Source organism: Adelges cooleyi, unplaced genomic scaffold (genome assembly GCF_023614345.1).
Source record: "Adelges cooleyi isolate 19-005CV unplaced genomic scaffold, UGA_ACOO_1.1 ACOO_flye_CR_arks_rails_tigmint_CR_PRNA_108, whole genome shotgun sequence".
Classification (NCBI taxonomy): domain Eukaryota; kingdom Metazoa; phylum Arthropoda; class Insecta; order Hemiptera; family Adelgidae; genus Adelges; species Adelges cooleyi.
Genome location: NW_026095761.1, coordinates 16,177,916 through 16,204,387, shown reverse-complemented (window position 1 = coordinate 16,204,387; position 26,472 = coordinate 16,177,916). Strand labels below are relative to the sequence as shown.

Sequence of the window (26,472 nt, the reverse complement as noted above, 5' to 3'; positions counted from 1 at the left end):
AACAGCCAAGTATATATAACATGGATAAGAAAAAAACTTTAAATAAACTCAAAATAAAACTAATTAATTATTGATATAATTTAGTGGTTCGTAAAAATTAAATGTTAAAATAATTTTTAGAGAAAAAGTATTTAAAATAAATAAATTAAGTATTTTCAGACAACTTGTTAACCTGAATGGAGTACATTGACAATTGCTAATTGATTCTACTTAAATTCTTCTAGATTAGATACCATAGTACCTAGGGGTAAGGAATTATAGGTCATTTTAGAAGTTAAGACTTTCTCGTTCGAGTCAAATCATTAACAGCATGTTCAAATTAAACTACCGGTTTTTCTAAAACATATCCACAGTTCTTATAGAGTGGTTAATAAAAGTTTTAAATTTTAATATTTTCCAAACACTTTTTAGTCAACGCATATGTGATATGAAAACAGTGTATATCTATTTAAAAATTGATGGGTAATTGTATATTATATATAAATAAACTATGAACTTCATGAACTATGACTTTATTCGCCACATCAGAGCATGTATGTTAACTCGAGACAAGCCATTAACGCTGATGTGTGGTGTTATAATATATTATGTTTATCTTATATATTATGACTTATGTAATATAACGCTTTATTGCTAAAAAGGACTACAGTGCATAATATTTTTTGTATGAAATGTACGATGACATTGACTATTATTGTAAATCTTCGATGGACGTAAAATGTTTTAACATACATTTTTTTTTACTTCCCAAGTCATATGGAGGTAACATGCAATTTAGCGTTAATTCTAAATATATCATGTTCTTAACAACAATAAATATGCAAGTACCAGCAGATAAGTAGGTCTTATTTACTCACGTGTAAATTTAAGCCGTAAAAACAAAATACATATAATTATATGACTTAGAGAAAGACATTGTCAATCCTGTCATTTTAAATCCGCCCCCTGACATAAATAACACAATGGGTATAATCTAAAACGTTCTGGAGACATTTGTAGTTTTACAAGAGAACATATCCTTTTGATTATACAGTTCACTGGTGATTTATGAAACTAACCACTTATTTTTAACAAATGCGATTAATGGCCAAAATAATTTTTTGGGGATGATATTTCCATTTTTGAGCTACATAAAAGGTATAAAACTTAATTAAGCTTGATGATGATATTATACAGCATTTTTAAAAATTTTAAGTACTTAAAAAAATACGAATTTGTCCGGCAACAGAGTAAAATTGCATAACAGTGTTAAATATTGTTAACATATAGTTACAACCCACGTTATATACATATATATATATACTCTGACTCTATCAACTTAAATGACGTATTGTCCGCGTTAACGACTTTAATCTAAATCCTTTTATTATTTTGTTTTTATTTTTTATTAGTCCACTTCACATAATGCTGCTTTTTTATTGAATAGTAAATTACGTTTCTCCGGCACGCCATCTTACGGACGTTGCGTTGCGCCGTTTGGTTTTCAAAACGTTTTAGAACAACTATTGGCCTTTTACTAAGTATTTTCTCACTAGGATCGGTATGGGTACAAAATTCAGATGCTTATACAGCACAATATTGTAATTCGTGCTATTTTCTGCAACGACAAAAGTTTTTTTAATATCCAACACAATCGTAAGCAGGGTGTGCGGTGGACGGCCTACGGCGATGACTAGACAACACCTTACCGAGTTTAGAGATCACCCGTTGACAAAAAAAAATCATCTTTACATCGTTAACCCGCTAACGGGTACCGCGATAACAGTTTATACTTTATAGAACTTACTAATCTTACTAATCTTATACGCCCTATAGATAACAAAACTATAGGTAACATAACTGAAATACAATGTTGTTGTTTCCAATGCCAGTTGGCCTGTATACCCATGATATAACTAACAAGGTATGTTCTTAGCTTATTACAAAATACGAGTTTTGACCCCAGCTCGCGCTGGTGATCACAGCTGTTTTTGTTATCATAAAATATCGTTGGCCGGTTGGTTATTGTCATGATAACTGAATCATTTAAATTTTTACTTAGAAAAGAAAACAAATTTTGTCGTTTCATTCAGTGACCACCAGCAAAACTGTGCGGCTGATAAACTAAGAACATAGCTGTTACATACCTTGTTAGTTATATCATGTGTGGTAAACATAAAAGTATAAGGAACCATAACAAATCTGAGCTAACGCATAGCTATTGAACCACTACGATATTATTTTGGTCCTCATACTGAAAAATAAACTGGTGAAATTAAGAAATCCAATGAAGAGTTGGTTAAAATTATAATGACGCTGGGTCAAACTGGATGTTAATAGTTTAAAAATAACCCTAATAAATTAAGAAACCGCGTTAAATAAGTTAAAGATATCTCATTCAATATATTTTTGACAGGTTATCAGGTTTTTAATTATAGTTAACGTTTTGTAATATTATAGGAATATAATAAAAGAACTCCAAAGCCGATACAAGATTTAGGAACATTTTCGAACTGATTTTACCGGTTTTGAGTACACTGTACGAAAAAAAAAAATGAAATATTATACCAGCTGTTACTAAAAAGACGACGTTTAAATTGCCGTTGTTGTTAACTTATAAATTCTATGGCTTATTAAGCACTACTAATCATGAATGCAATTTAAAACGCTTAATTAACGAAATCTCAATTTAAAAAATATATATATATAAATCATAAATTCATCCACAGCAATGTTCTTGAACTATTTTTAGGTTTCGATAAATTCTTCAATTTCCTGTTATTAATTATTTTAATATTATAGCCTGTTATTGGAGAATTAACATTTTTCGTCAACACTCCATCAATGTCATAGGCGTAACCGATGATCTTAAAAATCACCGTCAAAACTTCAAATAATTTACATAACCTAGTCAATAACCATTTTTTTTATTATTACAAGATTAATTATGTATTTAAACGTTGTATTTATCGAACATTCTCGCAAGGCATTTTTGTTCGAGTGTCAAATGTCAGCACCTCAACAATAGAGTTTATAGATATTTATATGTCCGTCACCGTTGAATTATACTTACAAAGGAAGCGAGTAATTTATTGTTTACGCACACACGATTCCAACAAAACGTCCGAGCATGATCGATCGGAGACCAAACATGTCCTGTTAAGTTCGTGATCGTTTGGGACCGATATTGGAAAAAGGGAAAGTTCGGGCACAGGAAATTAAAAACCGTTTAACCGTCGCCGAGTTCGGAAGACGGCCATAAAGGCTCATACTATGTAAATCCTGGACAAAGTCTTTCGGCTTTAATCAATGTTAGCCCGGGATGAGGGGGGGGGGGAAGGACGCAGCATCACACGATTATAGTGCACCGAACGATATTATATTATTGTACATATAATGAGTATATTTTTAATCCGGTCTTCACGCGACAATGACCGGAACAAGTACTCGGCGGACGGGTATTTCGTGTGACATATACACACACTTTTATATAGATATACTACCGACCTAATTGGTTTGCGGACATCGTTGACCGGAAAACCCGTGAGAACGGCTCGCGAGCGCCCATAGTGTGTGTGTGTGTATATTACTGCGGGACTACTTGCGGCCAACAATGCCGTCAGACCGGAAACTCTGATCCGAGCACTCTTTTGTGGGATGACCGGAACACAAGGCCGCACGTCCGAGGCATGACACTTCAGAACTTGGCGACAAACACAATAGTGTCCGTCGCTAAAAGACGGACAATCCACCAAAGTATGGGCTTTCTACAAAGACCGTACAATTAGAGTTAAGCGAATCAATTTTCGAAATTACATTAGCTACAAATACGAGTATTCGATATTGCATTTACGTTTCAAGACTTACAGAATTTTAAATCGTGTTTTTTTACGTTTTTAGCCGCCTTAACGAAAAAAAAAGTTGGACTACGGTTTTTGATTGCTCTTGGGAAATTTCCGACTACATAATCGAGATGTCGTGTCCTATGCCTAAATGTGCACCCCCGAAGGCAACAGCACCGGGTTGGGTTACAATAAACACTCGTTTCGCGGACCGCCGAATTTGTTTGGCTTTCTCCGTTCGGTAAAAGAAGAATAATATTGTTCCTTTCACTTACGCTTCTCGTGTATTGGCTGCACGTCCGTCGAAAATGCCAAGAGAACATACAGAAAATAGAATCCACTCTGGATTCGAGTCTGGCCGTATAACAGATGATAGTCCTTGCCGTTGATCGAAAACGACAATTGTTTCGACGGTTTCACTTGCAAGTCGTGTGTGTCCCAATGACGGAGTGAAATTTAAATTTAACTTTTACAAATCTTACGGCAATTAACACAACATCGAGTGGTGGCAAACTGCATTTCGACGATTGTCAACGGAGTGGCAAAAAACGATACACGTGCATCCACACAGTCAAAGCCGGACGCTAGTTTCATAATTTTAAAAAAATAACAATAATTACTTGACGACGAACGCGACAGTTCGAATGATGGTTGAAACCGAATGATTTTGCATTTTAATTTTCAATCAAAATCGTGTGCCGAGTATTTTGCGGTAATTGCTATTGTCAGATAGCTCAAGGTGACCCCCGGAGCCAACAACAACACAGAGAACATGTAAAGTAAAACAAAACCATAATAATTATCGTTATTACTGCTCGGACAGCGAAATGGTTTAATGAAATTATTATTATTACATTTTTTAAAATTAAAAAAAAACACCAATGCCGGCGGCTATTTACAATTTTCGCACCCGATGCCCTTCGTCTATGATAATAATATTATTGATCACAGCATCATCATATTATATTCGCAGCAAGCCGGACTCGAGTGTGTACATCTCGACCGCGGTAGCCTCGTAATGTATTATATTTTAATCTATTGCTCATTACGACGGCACACGGTCAGCGCAGATAACGCAGTCAGCTCAGCTGATATCAACGTTTCCGATGGTATAAACGTGTATACCGGCCAACGCACGCGACCATAAGTGCTTGGGCCATTTGCTCACATACATATAACGTGTACCTATAGCCACGTTGCACAGCGGAAGACAATAGTACCGTAAGTACACCGTGTATATTATTTTAAAATATCGCATTTTATAGCGTGGACCGCGCAAACGACGGACCGTTTATCGTGTGGGCGCCTTTAGGTCGTACGAAAGGTTAGAATATCTCTTTAGGGAGCGGTCAGGCACATCATAACGTCGACAATGACAATTATTTTTAAGAAACGTAGGTATGCGAGTATTGTTTCAAAAATCACCGTGTTTTTCATCTCGTAACAAATAATTAGACATTTTCATTTTTCCAAAAAGGCGCGCGGTACCTACCTACTTTTACAGTGACAACTTACTATCAGGATGATTTATACACAATGTTTTTTTTTTTTACTACGAGTCGAGCTATAGTCATTTGTTTTAGGACATTTTACGTTGGAAGGGGCTTTTTAATATTTGCGGTATTTAAGCTTACCCATTCCATTCTTTTTAGCAAAATTACGTCACTGCTGCGATGACTGCGTTTTTTTTTTGCCGGAGTATCACAGATTATGCGTACAATGGTTTAAATGCATCAAGGCCGGCGGCGCCCGAGTTCCGGAAGAAGAAGAGGGGGCAGCTTTTAATCGAGATCCATTATTGGTGCGTCCTCGTCCGGTGTTGAGGCCATGATAATAATGTATCATTCATTATAGTGCGAAAACGCTGAGAGATGTAACGTCGAAGGTTATACTTAAGTGTCGACATTTATCGGGGAGACAGTGAATAGGGTTAGCTTTGACAAGGTCTTCCTCTCCCAAATCCAAAACCCAAGAACACTTATTCGACGATCTTGTAGAAATTGAGTTGTAAATAACTCGTAGATGATAAATAATTTTGTTTTTGTATCTATATTAATATAAGTGTAATTTTTTTTATTCGTTTATTCACATCGTTAAGATCACGGCTGAAGACCGCCTTAAGCCACGAACCTGACAAATAATCAGTAATGGGATTTAATTATGACTTGGGCGCTTATAATATAGGAAAACATCGTACAAATTTAAATGCTTACAATAGTAGGTTATATATTATAACGAGTATGAGTCATGGATATTATTTATAAGTTATAACGTTGACGCCACAATCAATGTTAAATTGTACCGTTTAGAAAATATAATAAGTCACAACCAACAAAATATAGCTTCGCAGTTTAGTCCTTGTTGAAATTTCTAGTACGTCAACCGAGCCTATCGTCATCAATTTTTTTTTTCATTCGTTAGTCCTTATAGTATTAAATATTTTGGTCTGCCTGTGGGACATTATCAGTACCTCGGCGCTTCTTATAGATATTCCGTGTTCTGGTGACTACAAAAGAAAACATGTGTAGTCTGATTACAGTGCACACTCCTATTAGAATAATAATTATTAACTTTACGGAACCGGCCAAACATTTAATAGTGTATCGTGTTTTCCCGTGCGAACAGTAATAATGTATTTCTTAATAAAGAATACAAGCCATCAGACAGTGGGCGCACATTTCGAGTACGAATTTATTTTATCCTACTGACCTCAAATGAAAATTTAAAAAAAGTAAACTCGACCGACGACGTAACCAGACCTCGGCATCGCGGCGGTCACGCCTTCTAGCCCAGCTATTGACAGTGAGCCGTTCTTAACAAATCGATTTGAGGATACTTTACTCTAATCCGGCGATGCCACGCGATTAAAATGAAAAAAAAAAAAAAACCATCAGCAAAACAAACGCCATCGGCCAAATCGGTTAGTGGAGATATAATCGCGACAGATCCACCTGAAACGGCTGTATTAGTAACAAGACGATATCGGTCGAGTGGGATTTTCGTCGCCGTTTTGTAAACGCGATTCAATGTTTACCATCTCCAAACTTTGCCAAAGCTGGGCTAACTAGCGTTAGACAAAGGCTAACGAGAGGCTAATATTTCAGCTAAACGCCACGAGATGTGCTTGATGGTGAATTAAAAAAGATGAAACATAATTTATATGACGATTAGAAGAAGTGAAAGCGATCCTCGTCGCAGACGAGAGCCTCGGGAGTTGGGAAGGGTGGGGGGGGGGAGCTCGGCCTTGCTAGAATTCGGCAAATAGAACTGCACGCTATACTGGAACATTGCGTATGTAAATTTCTCGAGACGTTGCCAGAGGTGTCTGCCCCGGATACCAAAGACGCGCTGGCCGCACCCAACGACCTACAACACGTCCAGCCCAAGGACGGCCGCACAAACACAGTATTAGAAATATTTTTACTTTACTGTTATCTTTCGTTAATGCCGTTTAATCGACGACGTCTCGTGTGACCCGAACGGTATCGGAATTTCCTACTATAATTCTTCCGTTGGCCCCACGTACTGGAAAAGTGTACCTAACCCATACGATTTTCCATCTAATTCTCAATTATCACGCTTTGATTGTTATTACAAAAATAAGGTCAATATATTGTTATAATTATTTAGTAATAGGTATCATAACATAATGTGTTCTTGCACAGCGATACGATTGGGTTAGGTTAAAAATGAATAATAAATACAAAAGATTAACTATATTATATCATATCAATAACACATATGTAGTGAAGATTTTTAGGAGAAATGGTCACATGTTTAACTAAATGAGAGAGCGATTGGTTGGCTCATTGAACCAAATTGTATTGTATAAAGTCTTTTTCGAGCAGATTCAGTATTGTCCACGTCGGATTTTGAGCGAGTTTAACAACCAAAGCGACCGCGCGTTAAATTTCCATTCGTCGTCAAGGAGTGCATATAGAATTTAAATTGATAATTTAAACGGTAGTAGACCTAAACATGTTTACATACCGTCTGGGCTGTTCGTACGCGTTTTGAATCGACAAAATGTTGAAAAGTGAACTTACCTGAAACAAACAAATCATATAGTTTTATTAGTAAAAAATAACACCGAGGCAGCGATGATTGGCGAATAGAGATAAATTAAATCGCTAAATAACGTACAAATGAAAAGTATAAACAAATAACGATTATTATGTTTCATAATACCTACGTTTATTATATGAGTAAAATAGTATTTTTTAGTCCTTTGTCCTAATTGCGTCGTGATCGCAAAAAGCGATATTGTTTAGCAACAAACATAATGTAACATAATATTAATATATAATATCGCTCAATCTGCAGTTATTAAAAACTAATACGTCATCATAATTCTAGATTGAGAGTTATTTTTTAATAAAGCGTCGATTTAACTTGAAGAAATTCATCAACCACTTTGAAGAGTTCGAGATTAAACTGTTGGTTTGTCGCTCTCTTCGTGTTATTTACTTTACAATAGCTTCATCGCTGCGCAATGCAAGTTCACAAAATCAGTCAATATTTATATTATATTCTAATCAAGCTGGTTATCTCTAAACCAGAGCGTATCCGTATTTCAATGTGTGCATTGAACTTTACTATACATGGCGTGTCTGTGTGGCGCGATATCGTTTTAATTATTAAACGCGTTTTATAAACTGTTATTACTTATTATATTTAGATAGTAATAAAGCCAAAACCAATACACGCGGTAGTGTTTTGTTATCAAAGTGAAAAAACCATAATAATACAATTTTATAGTAAAATATAGTCTATCGGCCGACCTCATTAAAACAGCGCACAGCACATATTATTCACAGAGATTGTTATGGTTGCGATTTGATAACAACAAAAAAAAAAATTATAATATATTATAATGGCGTTTGAACACAATATAGAAGAGGCGAGTTGGAATATTAAGCATAAATGAGATGAATCCTTTGTTTTTTTTTTTTATTAATATTTTTGGTCTATCGGATGAAAACGATACTATCACTTTTAGTAAATTACACATTAATAAACAACGAAGTAATACATTTTCCCTCTAATAAACGTCCTTCATTTTGTATAAAAAAAAAAATTGGCCAGTATGCTTATTTGTTTCTCTATACCGTCGTCCACAGATGTATGTAAGTCGTAAAAACATGTATTTCGTTATGTTTTTTGAGCTGATGATAAATAATTTTTTATGATTTCAACGGTAATGTTCGGTTTAATACTTTAATGTACATCAATTTTGGTGACCGCCCGGTCGAAGTGAACACGACGGTATAAAGTATAATATATAATAATATTATTATAGTATATGTGAGCTGGTGCTCTGTTTTCTGGTAGTTATAAACACGACCACAAAAAGGTGATAAAAAAAAAAAAAAAAAAGTAGTGAAGGTTTATATAATAAAACGACTCATTGACCATAGTGTTGCGCTCGGCACGGTCTTAGACCGAGTTCGGCCGATTAGTCTTGGAAGAGATGATGACCCCGAAAAAAGAAACAAAATGAAACATTATTACCGAAGGGCACAACGTTTCACGTGTATTATTATATTTTGTACTTAACAATAACTTCGGAGAGTACATACATATAGGTATAATACAGGTGTGTACGTACACAGTGGACGGGTCAATGTCGGCGCAAAGAAAACACGACCGGCGGTGGGGGAGGGGGATAAGGAGAGGGTATTTAGGGCGCCCAGTGGTGACCAAAACACCGGCGGGTCTTCATAGATTACCCGAAGTTCGTTGAACCAGTTATTAGAGCTCAGCCGCCAACAGACAAGGACGACCGTGAACTTGTCAAATAACCTTTTATATTTTTTTACCGTTGCGGTAAAAACACACACACACACACACAACAGTATGGTTGCCCCGCACCAACCTCCCCACGTCTGCTCTCGCAGATGACAGCCGCCCGTGCGGGGAAACGCTTTACGCAGGAAATAATAATATAATATAACCAATGTTTGTTCGTGGTGGGCGGCCGCATGATAAGCCGCGAGATATGGAAAGTATAATATAATATATATTATTATAATGATGTTACTTCGGCGAGGGCGTTGCATAAGAGAGTCTGTTGCAGTAGAAAAAAAAACAATACACATATTGTTATGCATGCACTTCCGCCGTATGGAAACCCCGATATGAATGAATAGGCGTTTTCGTTTTTTTGGACAATCTTTTTCGAATAATTATTCGTATGTCTATGCAAAGCTACGCTAACTATGCGGAAGGGAAGTTCTACGGTTACAAAGTTTTATTAGCCACGGTTATGACGGTTGTCGAGGATAACCGACGGCACGCTATTTCGTCTCGAGTCATCGACAACAATCCAAGTGAGTATTGATTTTCAATTAACGCGTTCTGGGAAAAAAAGAAAGTTATGTATACCAGTGTCGTGCGGCGCTGGCCTCGATAGACTAAAGGTTTTAACGCAAGAGCGCCGAGACACAAGGGGAAAGGGAGTGAAAAACGGCCGTGGTGTCTACTGCAAAACGAGTGCACTTTAAACCTTACGGGAAATTTAGTCGGAGAAAACCCGCGTAAGAACGACATGCGAAAATTATAATTATATTAACGAATAGTCCACCAAGGCCAGTGTTAGATTGACCGAGAACTGTCGAGGACTTAGGAGGAAATAAATATGGAACATTTTTATAATGTATTAATGTATAATGTCAAAAAACTCTCATAAGTCATAATAACACACAAAGTATTTTTAGTTTAATCAAAAGTGTTTTGTATATCCGAACCAGTTATATTTTATAAATAGTATGTTAAATATTCTGGAGTCGAGTTAACTTCATGGCACGTTGAATGGACTTGGGTGTTTAAATACAAATTTCGAATCCTGCACTCTGCGTTACACAACATGATGTACAGACTTTTCGGTGCAAAAATAAATATAATTTAAAAATAAGTATTATTTACATAAGAGTTATTGTATTTTTATCAGAACAAATTTACTTATCGGTATTTCACTATACAACTATTCGAACCTTAACTTTTAGAATATACTTAAATATTACATTGTAAATCGTTGGCTGCTATTGACATAATTTTTAAGTAACGCGTGTCTGGAACTATTTTTTTGTTGTACCTTGCATAAATTCACAACTCGCTATTAAGGAGGAGACATCGCTGTTATATTTATGCCCCCCCCCCTTCCTTTTTTGTATCTACGCCTGATCTAAACGGACGGTTATGGCAGCGGGTTTACAATGGTTGGATGTGCATGCAAAGTGGGTCATTCGACGATAGGAGTTGTGATGATAACGTTTTCATCGGCCAGCCAATTCGCATGAATAAAACGGTTACTATATAAAATTCCTTGTTTTTCCACGGTACTCGTACGACGTCTTGCACGTCCCAATGAGACGAATAGTGTACACAAAAAAAATGAACAAGACCTTTCCGATTGCGTTTTACCACTGTCTGCAGTGCCGCCGCCGGTCTCTTCTTTCGTCGCTTGCCGTTCTAATTCCGTTTCGACTATCGCATTCCTATTATTGCGTCATCTGCATAGTACAATATGAACGCACACACAACAACCAGACATCTTGATTTTCTCTCAGTTGTCGCATCCCCCGACCGAAAGAACATAAGTACACAAAATAACCAATCCTCTTCAACTGTACCGCACATTTTTTTCTAATCAATGGTATCGCTCGAGTCGCGACAGACGACAGTACCGCAGGTCACGGACTTTATAAAAACAGATAGCTCACTCGGCATGTAATCAAAAACCACGACCCAAAATGAAATCAGTGTGACCGCATGGATACAAGCATAAAATTCCATAATAATATCACAGATTAGATAAAAATAAATTATCTAAGCAGTGATAATATAGTCAGTTATCATTTAAATCTTACGATTTATAAAGATTTTGTACAATACAATTGTAAGATGTCTGCACAATAATTTATACTAATTCATGCGGCTACACTGATATCTTTGCGACTCTCTAATCAGTATTTTTTTAAATATTTCTTTTGTTTTCGGCCAAGTGAACTTACTGTTTTTATATAGTCTGTGCTCGTCCCCCAATCAACGTTAGCCTCCTGTTGTTATGTTTGTGTTTGTAGGTGTTATCCACAGTTGGCTGAGAATTGAGATGGATAGCATCAACGAGAACAGAACAATTAAATTACAAGCCCCGATGTCAAAGAAAGAGCACTTTTATGAACAATTAAATTTGATTAAAATGTTAAACGCCTAACGCTTTTTAATTTACTCGGTAAAATTCCGGGTTGACCTTAGCGAGAGAGTTGAAGTATAATAAAATTAAAATACACGAAGAACGCGTTAAACAAAAACCGATTGCCTTCCGGTAATATAAACACGGAGCCGCCGCCTAATGGCTTATTATTATAATTATTATTCTTATTTTGTTTTTCGTTGCCTAAGCGAGCATGCGGTGAAAAAGTAAACTATTTTCAAAACAAATTACAAATCAGCCGTTTTCCTCCGTTTGGAAACAAATCGTTTCATTGTGTAATCGTTTAGCGTTTATTGTAATAATTACTTTGCTTTGTTGCTACGCTTTACTTTTTTTAATTAATTATTGACGGTGGCTTACAACACCATACAGAGCAATGCCAGAGTTTTATTATTGAAGCTACCATAGGTGTTAGATAGGTATAGAAATTTACTTAGTGTAAATCACGTTACACCACGACCTGTTATTATATCCGTATGTCACTTGACAAAATGTCAGAAATTTTAAGGTTTTTTTCCCCCTTTAAATTTACTTCAAGTCGGGCGATCGTTAGCGAGTAAAAAGCGCGTATTACACACTTTCTCTTTTGGATGTTCATTATCATTATTATGACCTATACCTATATTCTCGGTCGCCGTCAATATGTTAACGTTTTATTTATACAAAAACAAATCAATGCGCGCATCTTGTTATTTTTAATAATATGATTAATAGTATTTTTTTTTTATTTTTCCGGCGTTAAGACACTGCGCGACGGTCGTTTTATTGTTTTCGGACGCTTTGCCCTATTTTTCTTCAATAATAATTCGAACAATTCAATAAGTACTGGCAAACGATAAACGTCTTCGGCTGGAATGTTTAAATAAAAAATAATATGTTAAGTAGGTATGCCTTTCGTCGTCGGATAACCGACAAAAATTTCAGCGAAAAGCCTTCGGAATCGAAAGCTGATGACTACAGTCATTATAGTAGACATAATAAGAGTTGTAAATAATTTTGATTGCGTTTTAATATAATATTATGTTTAGGAAAGTATCCGCGAAAACGTCTCCATGTCTTTGGTTGGCGTTTGAGGAACTTTCAAATTGTTCCATTACCGGATATATAGACATTTTTTTTCTTACAAACTGAAAACAATCAGACAATGGCGTTTTTTATTTTTCGACACTCGGCTAAACTTCCAAAGCGGCAAATAATAATAATCGTTTAAGACTTGAGAGAAAACTAACGCAACGACTACAATGGCTATAGCAGAGATACATTTTGTCGACCAACCCAATAGTGTAACCGGTCAGAAACCACAGCCGAGTGATAATGTTTTCGGACGGTGGTTTTCGTCTGGCACTGGCGTTGGGCTGTGTAGAAGTCGAAAACGGTTTCTTAAGTGGTTTTCGCGAAGAAAGTCATCAATAAATTACCCACGTCCGGTGTGTTATTACTCGGATTGTGAAAAAAAAATCCACGTACATCACGTGCAATAATATTATTACTGTTGTCGTGTACACGTACTAAGTACACCGTCGTTCTAGACACAATACGTCCTATTTATAGAAGAAATGATGCAAAATCCTACGGTGGCTTTCTATTTGGCAGAGACGAGTTATGGCGACTCCGGTGGAGATCCACTACACCGCCTTTCACTCGGATTCGTGACATTTCCTCTTGTTAATCACATAATATAATATACACCTTTTACAGGCGTAACCGACAAAAATTTCACCGGTGCGTTGAAATTGCCGTACGGTCGCGCCGTATTGGCATACATTTACAGTTCGTCCACAATAATAATTATTATCTTAATAGTAATAAAAACATAATGCGATTTTGCAGCACCGTGCGTTTAGCCAGAACGAAATTCTAATAGGATAAAATAAGATAAGGAGGATGCAGAGACGAAACAAAGCTTACTATATAGACTCGTAGACCGTTTATTATTGTATGGTTATGATTTAAGATTCTACATAGTGGACTATCCTACCTATTATTATATTTGATGAATACTGTAATATTAAATACAATTTGATAACTCGAATGATCTTTCTACAGATGCATCAAATAGTAATGCTTAAGATAATTGAAAGCGGGTGGTTTTTAAGCAGTTTTTTACGGGCAATACTTAAAAAAAATTGGTCTTAATCAATTTATTTTCAAGTTAATTTATACAAGCTTCAATATATTATTTTGAACTTATATATTGTTGTCTACGAGTTAAAGTAATTTTGGTCGTAAAAGAAATGCTTTTTCTCTGATAATATTGTGAAACTTTGGTCAGTCCAATTTAAATTCTGTAAAAAGATAAGAATTTGTTGACCTATTTACTTAATTTATATTGTAAACCGAATTTCATTTAATTCTGAATTTTTGTAAATAAAAAATTTCAATGTTACATTTTTACAATATTTTAACCAACATTTTTTTTACATAAAAAAGCCGTTTTCAACATAATATTAAGAGAGCGGCCAACCCGGCTAATGTGCTCTGAATTGTTGAGTACAGTGTATGTATGGAGATCGCCATTTTTATTAAAGTTTTTTTTTTTACATTGAGCCAAATGTAAATTTAACAAAAATGACTGGGGTGAAGTGGTGATAAGACCAGTTGGCCACTCTCTGATTATATAAGCTCTTATGTATATTATACGCTCGGAATTTTACATCAAACCCTAAGTTAAACTATTATAGCTAAAAACGCTTTTATTTTGATTAGACTTTATCGATTAGGTAGAAGTCGTTCTACTAAAACACCGTTTGGAAACAGCTAACTGTTGTAGCAACAAGGTGTAAAAAAAGGCTCTAATGCCGGTCATTATAATAACATCTTGTTTTGCTCCGGATCGGGTTATCCGTAGTTAGTTGCTTAACCGGAGAAAGTTTCAAGTTGCAGCCGAGAAAATCGGTTGTGTCAAGTTGTATGATTAATAATTATTACAAGATTTTGCGAGGAGCTCATCAATCATCCGATTAAATCATATAATATAATACTGCGATATGCAAAACAATATATTATTAATAACACACTGTAAACGGCTAATAGGTAAGCACGTAGTCTTTTGGAACAAGGCAAACGGGTTTTAATTCAATTACTTATAGTAGACACGATTAGGATTTAGGCCTGGTTCCCCTACATCCTCAAGCTAGGTATACATTTATTATATTGTTGTTGTTCGAATGGCGGAAACCGCAATCGCATAGGACTGAGACTCGGGCGACAGTTGACTTTGGAATATTGCACTTGCTAACGAAAATCTATAACACAAGCGAGCAGACAGTTCTCCAGGCAAATTTGTGTGTGCTCATCGTGTACAAAGGGTCGTTTTCTTATAGCATTATCCGCTTATCCGACCCGTTTACACGAGCAATTAGGACTATGAGGATATTCTGTAATAGGTATTAACCCACCGAACGATAAACACAACCATACATTACCCCGTGGGATGTTAAAAGACAAAAATTAATAAACCTTGTCCATGCACGAGTACCCCGGCTACATTTCATCTTCAGTGGCAAACATCAGATCGAACTAATCTGCACTACACAGAGATTCTAATATAATCAAAAGCCGTGAGTAATCAGTAATCACCACGAGGTGCACCTTTTACGTTTTAGCGACGGTTAAGCGGGTTCGTTTAACGGCCGACTTCATACAATCTATCAGTTTGTTTTCTTTGATCTTCTCGGGCTTTGATATAATACTAATTTGGTTTCAGCCAATAAACAAAAAACATCAAAGTATAATCCACTTCATATATTTATACAGATCTATCACTGCTACATTAAGGCCATACTTGTTGCATGCCAGTTTATAACAAAGAGATTCAGCTCTCATCCACAGCCGTTATATCGATCACGAACCCGTTTAGCGCTTTTGAGTTCGGAATTTAACTGCAGCTACCCTTGGAAACTGAAATCGTTCAAATTTTCGGTTTGAAACTTCAAAATTGATCCAAACGAAAAAAACACAAACATAATGGTTCTTTCACTCTAGTATGCATGAGAATTTTTGGGTGAGTTCGCCTTCAACCCATCATGTAACGCGAACAATAAGCGCCAAACGGTTGACATGGAAAATCTATTTTCGGTTCAGTATGATAATAAATACGCCGGAGGAAAAAAAAAGACAAAGGTTAAGTCGATAATAATTGCTGCTTGCCCAGCATCAGTGTTAAAGACAGTTTCACACCCTCAAGTGTTTACACTTGAAAAAACAACTATCACCGAGCTTGTCACCATCCTGAAGGGTTAACGATACGAATAAGCGTGGGTAACTCATATTTTGTACAGCACCGACGAGGTCAGTGACTTATGAATAATAAACCATAGCCTATTGGTGCGATGAACACCGATTGGTTTGAAATTTGAATATTTATGATGGAAATTCGTCGTCGCGTGAAAATAGCTGCTAAACAGTCGAATATTATTATAAATTATACAGTAAAAGAATAGGCAATTTCCTATATAGGTCAAAAGTATAAATAATTATCGTCTCACGTTGGGCTCTATATAGTATAACGACACTGTCGCCATTGATGTCCGGCGAATTTATAACAGAGAAAACTTATCCTCCGTTAACAATCTAACCGGCAGGGATGAAAACCCACACTGGTCGATGGTTAATTAAACAGTCTGATTAAAAGCTTGGTACACTATACAGTCTTGAAGAGGTGGGGGGGGGGGCTCGGGTGGTTCTCTCTCGGGATTAATTTTAGCAACCTCAAATTTGTTTAGGTCGGTAACCTACCCTGTAAAACACGGTTTTAAATCCTTTGGCTTTAACACGAGTTACTAATTTCTATACTATTTTCTAAGCAAGGAAAATACCTAATAATGACGCGATCGTTTGTTTTTATCGTGCTGTAATTATTTATTATTGTTCTCGGAAAACAACTAGCATCTAATAGTATGTTTTATATAGGAGCGATAAAAAAGTAATTATTTTTTAGTTAGTACTCGATCACATTTTTTTTTTCATTTATCTAAAACTACTGTAAAAAAAAAACACTTAGTTATTTTTGATTCCTAGCACTTGTACACATTATTATTGCGGATGTCTTTTATTGACACTGCCACTCTATTCACTCAGCCACTCGTCCTCCACATTTTTATATTCAATAAGTCATAAGTTTTTACCAATAAGTCTCCGGTTTCCCTTCATATTCTGACTTATAAAACATGCAATTATTTTGCATATCCAACGCATTGTCTTTTGTTCAGATGAAAGTAACGGTCGGTTTAAGTGGCAAACGTTAAATGGTTTACATTCATCGCCAAACTGAACGGTTCATATTGAAATGTAAATGGAAGTCGTTCTAATTCAATGACACCAAATGATATTTAAATAAATATTATGCATTTAGCAGTTCTGGGAATTGGGATTCAATTATTTTCTCGGAGGTCGACCTATCCGAGTTGCATATCGTTTTTTATTTGTTAATTATTCAATGTAAATATATTACTAACTGGCTCGATTCACAGTTAATGTGTGTACCTACAACAGCGCTCAAAACAATTCGATTAAAAAATCAAAAGCACTCATGAAAGACAGATTAAAAAATGTTGTTAACAATTAAGGATCCTTATTTTTGTACTAGTTAATATACAATGTAATATAATTTTAAATAAGAATTTAGCGAAACGTTGCCGACAGCTACCTAGTTATATTAGAAGGAAATTATCTTGGAGCTAAGACTAAACATTGCCCTGAAACTCTGTAAGTGAAGAAATTTATAATTTACAAACGATTTGTCATCAGAGTTCTAGTGTTTTTAATTATTCAATTAATTAGGAAATAATACATAATACTATTCGATTTTTAACGGCGGTAACAACTTTCCCGCTTCGTTGTGTAACGTTTAATAAAAATTATATTATTCTCTCTATGTTTCACACACGGTCATCTCCGCTGGTAACTAGTTTTGATATTTATAATTTCAGACGACTTTCTTTTGATTAAAATAAAGCAAACAAATGCAACTGTCATAAAGCCTCACCCTGCACCGACGGGTCTGGTCGTGCGGTACAAGACCGTCTAACGAGTGGTTGCATACATTTCCTGTACAGCACAATTTAATAGTTCAGTATAATAATATGTTGTGTTTTTAATGATCTTTTTTATAATCTTGCGTAAACGTTCAGCGCAATATTAATAATTAATATTCTTACCCGGTAATTTGATCCAATTCCGGATAAGTATTCAAAATCCTCCCAGATTTAAGTTCGGTATAATTGTACAAGCAGTGACGAATACATGTAACAGAAGTAAATGATACGACAAATACGAATTTTATGAACTAGATAAATAGAACTTGCGGTAGAGACACTGAATTTTTGTAGGTGTGACAATTATATTAGACATAAGTGGGAGCGGGGGGGGGGAATAAGCAATATCCAATAGACGAAATGGTGTAAACTAGGACAATGTGATGACTCGTTTCCCCTCTCCGCGCATTATTATAGTAGTTTAGTAATTTTCTGGACTGTTTAAAAATAATAATAATTTAAGAGACACACATTGGTCGCAATGACTTCGGCTCTAGTGTAATCATGCGTCACAAAAACGATAAAATATTACACAGGCATCTTTTTTGGTATGAAGTGTTCAAGTATTATTATGATTAAAAGTGATAAAATGTAAATGTTTTCATATAAACGCTTCAATGCGAAGCTGTAGGTAATACAAATTATTAATTATAAGTATATAATCATTTCATACTGATAATTAATTTGGTTATGACGTGTTATGTGATTTTTTTAGTTTTCCTCTATCCTTAGCGTAATTACAGTTTTTGAACTTTTTTAAAAATGTGGTGAAGTATGTCTTTCATAAATTTCTCAAGTTGAGTATAATCTACTAAAATGTCGACTAGTCGATTGTAGAAGTTATGATATTGTAAAAAATTAACAAAAGTAATCTGAAATAAAATAATAATAACTACAAAATTACTACTTCCCGCGTTAAATTCATCACCCTGTATGACGAGAAAATAAATATCAACAAAAATCAAAATAGGTATATCACAACAGGTAACACAATTCAATTTGTAATCTTATGTTTATTAATATTTTATATTAAAAAAGATTTGTCTACAAATTTGTTCTTGTTATTGGGCCCCACTAGATGTGAATTAAGTCTAATTTTCAGATTTGACGTCCTGAGACTAGACCTGAAAAAGCGATGTAAAGAAAAAGTTTCTACCTCTTCCGGGTGAAATGACTACTAGAAATGCTATTTTCTTGGATTTTTGTTGCATAGACGGTTGCCGTTTGAAAGTAATTCGAAGATATTTTAAAAATATATTTTGCAGATGAAAAACGCATTCATGTGTAGGGTTTTTTCTCGATTTGGCTGCGACGTCGACGGTTATTGTAAATTTACAATCTACATGATTGTCGCCGGTATTCTACTTTTACGGACGGCGACAATATTAATATAAAATATGAAAAAAGTGATATTAAAAAATAATTGTACATTTTTTTAAAAAAAAAATCTTAGGACTTTAAATGCGATCAAGGTGGCGACCCCACGCGAGCCGAACCGACTTGCGGCGTCATGGCGGCAACGCGACCGTTTACGAACCTATTGGCCGATTCGTTATATTGTTTGTCAAACGTTTGCATACAATATGGATGTTTATTTATTATACCGAATAGAACCTATTGAAAGGCCAAGGGGAAATTGTTATTCGATTATCAGTAATTAATTCCACCGTACACGGATGACTAAAGCCACAACATATTATTTTATTTTCACTATATACAGTCGGTCGACAAATTGTCATTACCGTTTGCCAGTCTTACGCCAACGCTGGCAGCGCGCTTTTCGGTCAATTTTTCCATCAATTTCGATCAACACCGACATCGAAAATAATATTATCATCATATCCGATTGAATAACAACAATAGCGATTCTCTCACACACATACCTACCTATATACGTCATACATGTGGAGGTTGTACGCGGAACGACGACCGGTTCATTGTTCGAGTGTTTTGTAAAACAAACAGTCTACAAGGTATGTTTTGAATATGTTTAAAAAATACACGAACGCGTGTCATCGTACGTTAACAATAACATTTTAGGCACTGAAAATCCTAAGCGCGGCAGCCGCCATCAGTCGGTTCCTTCGCGTTACCAGTTACCGGTTACCACGACCGCGATTCGCTCGTTATATCAGTACACCAAAGTATGTATTTTTTTAATTAACTAATTTGTTTTTATTCGCCATTTTCTTTTTTACGGTTCTCCGTTCACAGGGGATTGGGACGTACACATATCTGTGTATAGTTTAGAACTCCTAACAGTTAAATAAATACTATATTTTGTTTAGCATAAGGTCGTGTCAAAACATTAATTTACGGCCAAGGCCAATTTAATTTACCAATATAATTTAGTTAATTCGCGTTGAATACAATAAATTAGAACAATATGCGTAGTTCACAAGTTACTCAGTAGATAATACAAAATAACTGATTTATTTTTATAAGCCTTTTGGTCGCCTCTAGTAGGAAATTCAATAATTATTCAGCACTACACTCATAATCTTATAAGATTTTGGCTACTAAAGTTCAAAATTTGTCATGATGTACACATTTTATCTTATCTATTTCAAAGTCTAATTTTTTTTTATTTGTATCGATAACATAAATGATAGTAATACTCATCACAAGTTTATCTTTGTTTATATTATACAGCCTAAGATAAAACAAAAAGCATAGATCAGTCAAAGTTCCAATAATTTCTATTTGTAATACGTTTTTAAAAACAAGTTTTTTGTTTCATTATTATTATTTTATGAACTCTGTTTCAATGAATTACAAATAAGTTGATAAAAAAACATCTTAATCATTAATAAACGGCGCCACGTGAGAGAAAATATCATTGTTATTGCTAATAATAATTTAGGAATGGTCTTCTATCCAGTTTGAGTATCTATGAGATACTCTGTACAATCTATAATACCATCATCCCGTTTGCTTTGATATACAGTCTTTTAGATGTTTCATTAACCACATCCTACGTTTCTCCGTAATTGGCTGATTTAACACATTAGCATTTATTAGCATATTATATCTGTTATAACGCAGTGACGAGACTTGTTCAATGTGTATTTCCCCACTAAACGGTAAAACGGTGTATAAACACGTCCAATCCAGTATTTTTGATAAGTCGTCGATAACTGGTAGCGCTACCGCCATATGATAGCTACCCGTTATTTATTTTACTAGGTAAATATTATACTGATATAGTATCTACCCACCAGGCAAATATATAGTAATACAGTATTTTTCACACGGCGGCGTTATGTCAACAAACCCGCTTTGAAGTTTGAACTAGTACACCGCCCACTGTGCGACTTCATCTTTATATTATGCTTTTGATCCGAAAAGAAACCTTTTTTAAAACTAGCCCCTGAGTAGTCTATCTAGGGGAAAACTCCTCTTTTTGGATAAGCCGGTTAGACTCGGTACTCGGCCAACTGTCGTAGGGAACTTTGTAGCAATTGCCCCCGTATGAATTAATTCCCGGAGGACTTAAAGTCAATCCCTTTACCGAAAACGGTTTTTAATGTGTGAGATATGGCGCGATAGAATATATTATAAACCGCGATTTAGGTCCCTGACCTTTTAAACGCGAACCTCGACTGGTTTTCTGAAGCAAAACGAGCATATCAAATGTGACAGTTCATCTTCTAGGCTAGGCAATAAAGATTTGTATGTGTAATATTATCACAACACAAACTCGATATGCGTTTGCATCTACGGTTGTTAATTTATTTATTTTATTAATTTTTTTTTTTTTTAGTCGCCGTATAAAATACACAATATAGAAATCTGCTCGATCCGGTATTCCCCTCCTACGCGTGTCGCCGTCACCGTCCTACTTCCCCTCTTGGCATTGTCCGATCACGTTTTTTTTATACAAAATACATGTATACTATATACATATCTGCACTGTGTACATAATATAACTGAATGCGAATATACATATATATATATATATATATATATTTTGTAATATCCAGTTTTTTGAGGTTGTAAAACGCCTTGGTTTTGCAGTAAACTATGAGAATAAAACTCAAAGCCACCGTGTAGTATTCTATTTGCACGCTAGCATATCAGTAGCCGACCATATTACAAGCAGTGACCACACGAGCAGCTGTGCCAAGTGAGTACGACAAACCGACAGTAATAGTTATAATAATAATAATAATAATAATAATAACAATAGCAATAACAGTAGTTTAACACAATTTTGGCGCAAACACCGCATGCGTTTCCGCGATTACTCGTTTAATATGCTAGTTTTTTCGTCTCTGTGGTTTCTACAGATTTGGTCTATGCGTTTTCGGCAACGCCCAGTCGATATGAAATTATTAACCAAATTATTGTGATATTATAAATACCATGTGCCGGTTTAACCACTCACGATCTTCTCCGTCACGAGACGATAGACTATTAATAATAATTAACCCCTTCGGCGAAATTTCTACCACGTACCATAATATTAATCATTACCGAAGATAAAACACACACACACACATATAGAGGATAAGACCACATAATATTATAGCGGTTCAACCCAGAACCACAATATTATTATTATGCCCCCGGAAACCGTAGCAGTAAGTTTGCGGTCATTATCGTATTTTTTTTTAATTTGCCATTAAGCCTTTACCATCAGCGTTACCGGCTACCGTTAAAAAAGGTTAACCGGCATCGTCATTGTTTACGTCTGAATGCAATCTCCTGTTCTCGTCCCAATCTAACATTTGAGCGTTTACTCGGTGTTTCTATTCGTAAATCAGTTGGCACAATTAAATGCATATTTTTAATAGATGACATCTATCGTTTAGAGCTCCCGGAAAAATTGTAGATTAATGTAATAAGTGATCAAATTAACTTAATATTGCGATTTATTTGCGATCGCTTTAAATAATATATTTGTTCTGTTGTGGACATCTATTTTAAAGATTAGGTGCGACGTTTGTCGCTATTAGGATCAACCAGAGGTCGAGCTAGCTGAGACTAGCTGCTATATTCACAACACTGTGGGTCAACACACCTCTGTATGCAATAACGCATACTGGGTCGACCACTTGTTAAGAGTTGAGCGATACGCTCGATTTGTGTATTATAATACAATATTATTATATTTTCTACATGCAAATACTAGTTATAAGGTAACGCGCAAGGTATTATTGCGTCGCGGTGTTAGGGCGCGAGGGGGAGGGGGGGGGGGTTATGGGGCGAATAGATCGAGCCAGCTCGTTTGACCGACAAGCGTGTGTTTCGTAACACCGAATCCACGGTCGTCCCCCGAAGAGAAAGTGGACTTTGTCGACCGGTCGCCGCCGCCGCCACCGCTTTTTCCATAACAATTCTGCAGTGATAACGACTGACGAAGGTTAGATAACGCATTTCCCGGAAGAACTAATAATTGTTAACAGTCTCTGTCAGTGATGCACATTTCGCTAAGAAAAAGACTAAGGGCGATCAAGAACTGAGGTCCCTGACAATAATACTACGGCACGAAAAAACGAACAGGTTGGGGGGGGGGGTGCTAAACACACTTAACCTCCCTTCAAATTTCCCCTATGCGCTTCGGGCGTTTTGAAATCGACACCAGCTGGGAGAGGAACCGTTTCTGTATTTTTTTAGCATAACACACGACACGCTCGAGAGTTTAGGTCCGGGTGTGGGTTTCTTTAGACATGACACCTAATAGTCAATTGATTTTCCAGGATGTTAGACCGCTATTACAAACGACCGGAGGGCCCGTTGCCCGAAGACATGGCGGTCACCAGGCGATTGTTGGGCATGACTGAAGAGTCGATCAGACGGGACGTCCACGAGCTGACCGAGTGGATGAAAGAACAACCGGACTTGCCGGACAAGATGGAAGGAGGTGAGCACAATATTCAATATTATTATAATAACAACAACAACTCAACGATGACCTTCGACCCGACCCTATAAGCCTCAAGGACGCTTGTCGTCGTTTGGTTTTTTAATTAAAAAACAAACCTTTTTACACACATAGTTGACATGGATTGGTGGTTGGAGAATTATCTGATCATGAATAAGAATCAATTGGATAGGGTCAAAGAAAGTCTACCGCTGTATTTCCGTCTCAAGACCATCCTACCGGAAATAATGGTGTCCGACCGCGATCCGTTTACTAGAAAAGAAATGATCCAAGCTTACAACACCACGTGAGTAGTGCAATTGAAGGTGGTATACCCAACGAGATGGTTTTATAATAGGTGTGCTTGCGCAGGACTCTAGCCATTATGCCCCCGCAAATGGAAGGCGGTTACAAAGTCGGTTGCTTCATGCACCGACCCGACACGCCGGCAGCCGACTACAACCCCATCGGTCTGGCCATGCACTTGACTTGTATGGCCGACTTGTATCTGTGTTTGGGATTCGACCATACCAAATTAGTGTTAGTGGTCGACCTGAGCTCGTTGCGAATGGGCCACCTGACCAAATACCCGTTGGGGTTGTTGCGTCGATTTTTCCTGTACGCTTGGGTAAGATTTTTACATCTTAAAATCACTTTACAGTATAATATTAAACCGTTAACGTTTGGCGTACATAGAGAGCGTATCCTGAGCGAGTGGCGCAAATTAACATCATCAACCCGCCAGGCATCCTGAGCGTGGCGCTTGCACTTTTCAAACCACTGCTAAAGGCCAAAATCCGAAACCGGGTAAGTTATCACCGACGGTATTTGTCATAAATATTAATTTGTTTTAATATGTATGTATAAATGTGTGCAGATCATCGTGCACCGCAATTTTGAATCTCTGCTGGAGAACGTGCCGTTGAAATACTTGCCCAAGGAATACGGTGGCGAATGTCCTTCCATGCTTGAGCTACACGGTAAGAAGAGTTAACGACAAAAAAACGGCCGAGATAAACTAATTTTTATTTTTTATTTCAGAGGCCTGGCGCCAGAAAGTCGCTGACCACCAGGGGTATCTGAAAACATGCGTCGCCACACACAGGGTGCTTAATGAACCCAAGCCGACACGGGGTAAATCTGCGTCAACCAACAAATAAAATTAAGTCAGTACAGTTTCCACAGTGGACACACCCACGTCGGATGCAGGACACCACCACGAACAGGAGGGGCCATTCATATTAATATTATTATTATTATAAGATATTATTTTTTACCGTACGCCTTATGTTGTTATAATATTATGTTTAAAGTTATTATATAATATAATAAAATATATAAATTTATAAATTTTAACCGAGCTACGGGGGTCATTTGATTGGTTCCATTGGCTCGGCTATGATCTAACAAAACGCGATTAGTTATTTGCGATATTTTCGTTTTTAAAAAACGACTGAAATTTCTCTTGCTCAGCGGCGTTGGCTTTCACTCGGTTTGTCTGAAAACCAATACGGTATTCTCTTGGGGAGGTCATCAGCAATTGTACTTTTCTCCATTCGCATGTGTCGATAATTGACTTCTAAACAAAATCTTAGAACATTTTTGAGTAATAGACGCATAAACCATGGATGCATAGATAAAAAGGAAAATATAAAATAAAATACCCGTCGACTTTTAATTAGATTAGAGCCGAAGAGATTAAATTACCTAAGTGCGCAAAACAAAGCTCGTGCTATAAGATAACACAAAAGTGTTGAGCGAGCATGATAAGGTCGGCAGATAACATTATGTGGTATAACGGTTTTTAAGTTCACGACTGCGTGTATTATAATCGTCTAACGATCGGTTGTGTTAAAAAAAACAACTTCAAGGACGCACTTATATTTTTACTGGTTACACGTTGTTGAATTTGACTATTAGGACTAGGTTCAAATTGTTTATTGAACATTGTAAACGGGATGGTTGGGATTGATTGTTTATGAACACCTCATACTTGGATAAAACAAACTTAAATCAAACGCGACGGTATCTAAACTTCGAATTGAACGTAATGAAATTATTTGCGAGATAGTCATATTCTCAATAAAGCGTTAAGGGATCATTTTTTATTCTGCCAAGCCATTTTAATTAGACAGACGGCAACGCATGATTGTGGCTCAAGAAGTTCAAAAGAGATTTGGAACTGGTAAACAACAAACATTGAAGGCCTAAAGCGGTTATAATATAAACGTCAGTCAAACAGGTGTATTAATGTGTACACAAAGCGTTGAAAATTAAATTACAAACGGATCTCTCAATCCAAGACGTCATTCAAAGCAATTGAAATATTTTTTTACTTGGCTGTTTGCGGTACAATTTTGAAATCTGATTACAGTCTGTGCGCGACTGAAATATTTTAACCGATAAGTCGATTTCATTTTCGACAAAAACTTAGAGTAGAGTACAGATATCGCAGAAGTCAATTTAATGGAAAATAATAATTTACTGTACAAGTTACTTTGGAGCTTTTAAGGAAATAGATTCTATAGATATGGC

At 36.2% G+C, this 26,472-nt stretch overlaps 2 protein-coding genes across 7 annotated transcripts in view; one reads left to right on the top strand and one right to left on the bottom strand.

Moving 5' to 3' along the window:
- LOC126847403 (AF4/FMR2 family member 1) overlaps positions 1–26,472 on the bottom strand; it is a 158,906-nt gene that overhangs the window by 60,406 nt on the left and 72,028 nt on the right. Inside the window, exon 1 of one of the 5 annotated variants that reach the window (XM_050587604.1) lies at positions 4,442–4,687. The exons of 3 other annotated variants lie outside the window; for them this stretch is intronic. In XM_050587604.1, coding sequence (XP_050443561.1) covers positions 4,442–4,494 — 53 coding nt within the window. In that variant the 5' untranslated portion in view covers positions 4,495–4,687. Of the gene's footprint in view, positions 1–4,096; positions 4,276–4,441; positions 4,688–26,472 lie in introns of those variants that run through there. One more of the 5 variants, XM_050587606.1, reaches the window with a different exon arrangement.
- On the top strand, positions 4,903–25,271 carry LOC126847404 (uncharacterized). 2 transcript variants are annotated; one of them, XM_050587608.1, is made up of 8 exons: positions 20,112–20,215; positions 22,089–22,197; positions 23,774–23,937; positions 24,073–24,244; positions 24,310–24,565; positions 24,634–24,744; positions 24,815–24,917; positions 24,979–25,267. In XM_050587608.1, exons 3-8 carry the CDS (start codon positions 23,775–23,777, stop codon positions 25,095–25,097), a joined length of 924 nt encoding a protein of 307 aa, XP_050443565.1. In that variant the 5' UTR covers positions 20,112–20,215; positions 22,089–22,197; position 23,774; the 3' UTR covers positions 25,098–25,267. The 2 variants fall into 2 exon arrangements, with proteins under 2 accessions (XP_050443566.1, XP_050443565.1); XM_050587609.1 differs by lacking the exons at positions 20,112–20,215; positions 22,089–22,197 and adding an exon at positions 4,903–5,042 and having other exon boundaries at positions 24,979–25,271.

What these genes read in the sequence shown, in the direction of transcription:
- LOC126847404 (XM_050587609.1), top strand. Translation starts at nt 23,775, where the DNA reads ATGTTAGACCGCTATTACAAACGACCGGAGGGCCCGTTGCCCGAAGAC. An exon ending in ATCCAAGCTTACAACACCAC is followed by an intron (nt 24,245 to 24,309) that starts GTGAGTAGTGCA and finishes GTGCTTGCGCAG; the next exon opens with GACTCTAGCCATTATGCCCC. An exon ending in TTCCATGCTTGAGCTACACG is followed by an intron (nt 24,918 to 24,978) that starts GTAAGAAGAGTT and finishes TTTTTATTTCAG; the next exon opens with AGGCCTGGCGCCAGAAAGTC.